This window comes from Malurus melanocephalus, unplaced genomic scaffold, assembly GCF_030028575.1.
Source record: "Malurus melanocephalus ecotype Western Australia unplaced genomic scaffold, MMel_1.1 scaffold_1032, whole genome shotgun sequence".
Taxonomy (NCBI): domain Eukaryota; kingdom Metazoa; phylum Chordata; class Aves; order Passeriformes; family Maluridae; genus Malurus; species Malurus melanocephalus.
In genome coordinates, this window is record NW_026624264.1 from 2,384 (window position 1) to 6,898 (window position 4,515).

The following is a 4,515-nucleotide window of genomic DNA, read 5'->3' on the forward strand; positions in this document are numbered from 1 at the left end:
TTTTTTTTTTTGACATTAATTATTTCCCACACCTTTTTGGCAGGTGGAATATTTTCTTGATAAAGGAACTGTCCTGCTTTTTTTTTTCCAGTCTAGGTTTGGGCTGGCATTTCACGAGAAGCGCCTTCCGCCAATTAAAAATTCTTTCATCTTCCCAATTTATGGCTGCTTTTTAATTTCTGCTTCTTTCAGACTGACTCCAGTCAAGTTAACGTGAAATTACTCCGAGCACAGTCGAATAAATACATTTTTTTTCCAGCTCCTCAGCAATTTGKTCACCTGTGGCTGCCTCGGGATCCGAGATCAAATCCAAGCTGTGCTGGAATTCTTTGTGTGCCATTCCCAGTCTGACCCACTTAAAAACAATTAAACTGTTCACATCTCTAAAAGAAAAAATCTCCATGCATTCCCCATCCCTGGAAATGTCCAGGAGCACCCTGAGGTAGGGGAAGGTGTCCCTGGCCATGGATTGGAACAAAATGAGCTTTAAGGTCCCTTCCCACCCAACAGATTCCAAGATTCTGATCCGTATTTGTGAGTTGAGCTGATGTAGAATGGGTTTGGAGGATCCCTTCAGAAAAGAACTGATAAATCAGGATTAAACATCYCCAGGTTCTTCTAGCTGTGCCTCCAGCTGTGTTACGCAAATTTAATATGAAGAAACCATCAGAATTTGATGTGATAAGGGTGTATTTTTTCTCTGAATTCCACTGGATTTTTTGGGATTTCAGGATCAAATTTTTTTTCATGGCAGGGCCTTCCCCAAACCCAGAATTGAGATTGTTCCAAAGCTCAGCTGGAGGCAGAGCCTCGGTGGAGACAGGAATTTATTAAGGATTTACACTCACTCCCTTAATAAAAGAACACCCTGGAATGATGAATTATGTATTTGAGACATTCTCAGTATTTTTCTTTATGACTAAACTCAAACATACGCCGGAGTCTGCGTTTTGTTGTGACTGAAAGGTGGCCCCGGAATAAATTTGGTCCCTAATTCCAGAGATGAGAGGAGCCTGCAGGACGGAATCCGTCTGCCAGGAGATAAGGAAATAAAAACAAAGTAAATAAGCAGTGAGGAAAAGACATTTAATCAGGAGGAACATTCGGCATTCAGGATGTACTCGTTGGGAATTAATTCCAGGTACAAAGGCTGTCTGTGGTCCCCAGGCCATCGGGGCTGAGGTATAAAAACCAACTCAACCCAACTCCTTCCTGCCACTTCTCTTCCCTCTTCCCTCTCTTCTGAGCAAGGTTGGTTCAAATCCACTTCTCTTTCTTTTTTTGCTGAATTTTTGCTTTTTAATAATTTGTTTTTTCCTCCACAGTGTTCTGCTGGTTGCTGGATTTGCCGGGTGGGGATTTTTTSTCTTTAGAAATTTGGGGTTTGCTGCTGGAATTGTGAAATTTTTGAAGTCTTGACTTGGTTTATAAAGATCCTTGTATTGGTGATAGAAATTTATTTAAACGTGGGGTTTCAAACATGTTAAATGGCATGGAAAATGTTAGAAATAATAAAGATTAGTAACTTGAATGGGTGGAATAACTGCGCCAGGGGTTGGAACTCTTTAAAGGCCCTTTTAAACTCCAACTATTTATTAACAGCTGGAGAAAATTGAGAAAATCCAGGATTTCAGTTCTATTTCAGCAAAATTTCATATTTTGGATGGTCTTTCCCTTCCTCCAATGTCAACGGGGTCTCCAAGTGTTGAAATTTAGTCCCAGAGTGCAATGACATCTCCTGGAATATTGGGAACTGGGATCGGGATTCTGGGGATGAAGGGAAAGAAAAGCAAAAAGCAGAGGAGAGCTGAGCATCTCCTGGACCGTGACGGGTGTAGGAATCAGAATTTTGTTTTTATTKCCCTGACAGAATGACATGGGGAGAACTCAGGGAGTTCCTGCCTTTTTGTCTCACCTCCATGGACGAATCATCTCGGAAAGATTTCAGAGTCCTCCTCTTCAAGGGCGTTTAACGACGTTGAAATTTGAGCCCCTTTGTAGGCGACGGAGCCTTGAAATGAATTTTCCCTTTCATTTCCCAGCCCGCAGAACTCTCTCCACAGGCACATTTGTGGTCGGGCTCTACCCCTAATTGCTGCTCCAGACACACAATCAAAACCCTGAAATTAAATTAATGATATGCGCTTGTTTCTTTTGTTCTGCTGCCAGTTCTTCCCTGGATCACCGACAGCCCAGGGGATGTTTCAACCTCTGCCTTCTTGTTTTGTATTTAGGAGTTTCTGTTTTGTGTTTTTAATTTAATTTTGTATTTTTTTTTGTATTTCTGTCCTCTTGTGTTTGAGGGTTTGGTTTCTTCCTTCTCAGCTGCTGGGTCGGTTTTCAGAATTCTCTATGGAAAGTTGTCTTGATAACTGAATGGAGTAAAAGCGGGAGCAACACAACTCCTACTTTACTCCCAGGTGTATCCTGTGTTCCAGACTCCATCCYGAGCCATGTCCTGCTACGAGCGATGTCCTCCCACCACGTGCAACCCYACRCCGYTGGCCAACTCCTGCAACGAGCCGTGCGTCCGGCAGTGCCAGGACTCCACCGTGGTCATCCAACCGTCCCCCGTGGTGGTCACTCTGCCCGGGCCCATCCTCAGCTCCTTCCCCCAAAACACCACCGTGGGTTCCTCGGCGTCGGCGGCCGTCGGGAGCGTTCTGAGCGCCGGGGGYGTCCCCATCAATTCCGGGAGCTCTTTGGGTTTGGGGGGTTTTGGTTACCCCGGGTTGGGCAGCGGCTCCAGCCGGTCCTACCGGCGCTATAACCCCTCCCGCAGCAGCTTCTACGGGCCCTGCTAAGGCGGGAGGGAAAAGCCAGAGGAGAAGACCAGGAATGCTGAAATCCCGACCCAGTGCCCGGAGCAGGACTGAGCTGGTGGCGGCCGCGGTTTTTGGATGCCGCGTGAGGCACCCCCGGGGTTCTGTGGAGCTGTGAGAGTTTGGCATCTCCCCAAACCAGGCCTTCGCTTGTCTTTCGTTGTGCTTTACTTTGTGTTCCTGATCAAATGTCTTGTCCTGCTTTTTTTGGGGTTTTTTTTGTGTGTGTGTGTGTGTGTGTGAGAATAGCCGAAATATAAAATTAGAGATTGTTCTGCATGGCTGGATTGGCACAGGTCACTCCTCGATGAAGAAGGAATTTTTCCTCTTGCTGAATGCGTCGCTGTGAGAGGGATGAGCGGGTTCTGTCCTTGCYGGACCATGGGAATGTATTCCTGACTTTTGTGCTGCTCCCTTCCCTTCCTCAGCCTCATTAAATTTGTTCTGCATCACCCCTCGAGTCTGCCTGGCCTTCTTTACTCCCCCAGCCCCTTTCGAGGTCCCCACTTCCAGAAATCACAATGCAAACGATTCATTCTGATTGCCAGTGGGGAATGAATCAGATCCCAGGGGTGGGAAATGTTTAAAATCAACCCTGAATCCCCTCACCAAAGGTGGACAGAGCTGCCCTTCACCTGCAGTGGGTGTCTCCTGCTGAGGCGCAAACGGGGAATATTCAAAGATGTGATATTTGTGAGAAGACTTTCAAAATGAGGGAGCTCAGCCAAAATTTCTCAGGGAAAAGGTGGAGGGACAGGAGCAGCAAACTGGGGCACRCTTTGGGTGCAGCCTGGAGYRTTTTTGGGGCAGCCTGRRGAGTTTTTGGGGCAGCCTGGAGAGTTTTCGGGGCACCCTGGAGCATTTTTGGGGCAGCCTGGGGTGTTTTTGGGGGAGCCTGGGGTGTTTCTGAAGCAGTCTGAGGAGTTTTTGGGGCAACCTGAAGCGCTTTTGGGGCAGCCTGGAGAGTTTTTGGGGCAGCCTGGAGCATTTTTGGGGCAGTCTGGAGAGTTTTGGGGCAGCCTGGGGTGTTTTTGGGGCAGCCTGAAGCATTTTTTGGGCAGCCTGAAGCGTTTTTGGGGCAATCTGGAGAGTTTTTGGGGCATCTCCTGGCAGCTCAGCCCAGTCCCCGGTGAATCTGGGAGGGGGAGAACGGGAGGATGGGAAGGATTTCTGTAAGAGAAGCAGCCTTTAAAATTTGGGCTGGGAAGCAGTCTGGGACAAAAAGATTGAAGGAGGAGAATTTAAGAAATTTTTAGTTCTAACCCTTYTGGTGTGTTTTCTGTCGTGTCCGGTGGAGCTGAGCTGTGTCACGCACGGTTTTGTTCCACCTGCACGGTGGAAGCCCAATCCCAAGGGAAAAAAAAGGGAGAAATGGGTGAGTTTGCAGTCAATTAGAAAGTGTTTAATTGGGATTMTCTGTGCTGGGGCGAAGGGGTCGTTGAGATGCCGGAGCTTTGCTCCCAGGAGGAAAAAGGTTTGGAAAGTTTTCCCTGGAGGCTCCGGATGACACAAAACTCCTCATAATCTCTGAAAAGTCTCCCTTGGAGTCTTTGTCTGCCTGGCCAGAGCGATGCTGAGCTATAATTAAAGATGCTGATGAGGCGGTAACGACTGGCGTCATTAGTGGAAGGAAATTAAAGGGGGTAAATGAAAAAAATTAATAATTTTAAGGAGGATATTTTCTTAATAAACA

General features: G+C 47.0%; 1 protein-coding gene across 2 annotated transcripts; it reads left to right on the top strand.

Moving 5' to 3' along the window:
- Positions 1-1,165: 1,165 nt before the first annotated feature.
- LOC130585998 (feather keratin 4-like) lies at positions 1,166-3,274 on the top strand. 2 transcript variants are annotated; one of them, XM_057386698.1, is made up of 2 exons: positions 1,166-1,251; positions 2,439-3,274. In XM_057386698.1, exon 2 carries the CDS (start codon positions 2,454-2,456, stop codon positions 2,802-2,804), a length of 351 nt encoding a protein of 116 aa, XP_057242681.1. In that variant the 5' UTR covers positions 1,166-1,251; positions 2,439-2,453; the 3' UTR covers positions 2,805-3,274. The 2 variants fall into 2 exon arrangements, with proteins under 2 accessions (XP_057242681.1, XP_057242682.1); XM_057386699.1 differs by having other exon boundaries at positions 1,177-1,251; positions 2,421-3,274.
- Positions 3,275-4,515: the final 1,241 nt, after the last annotated feature.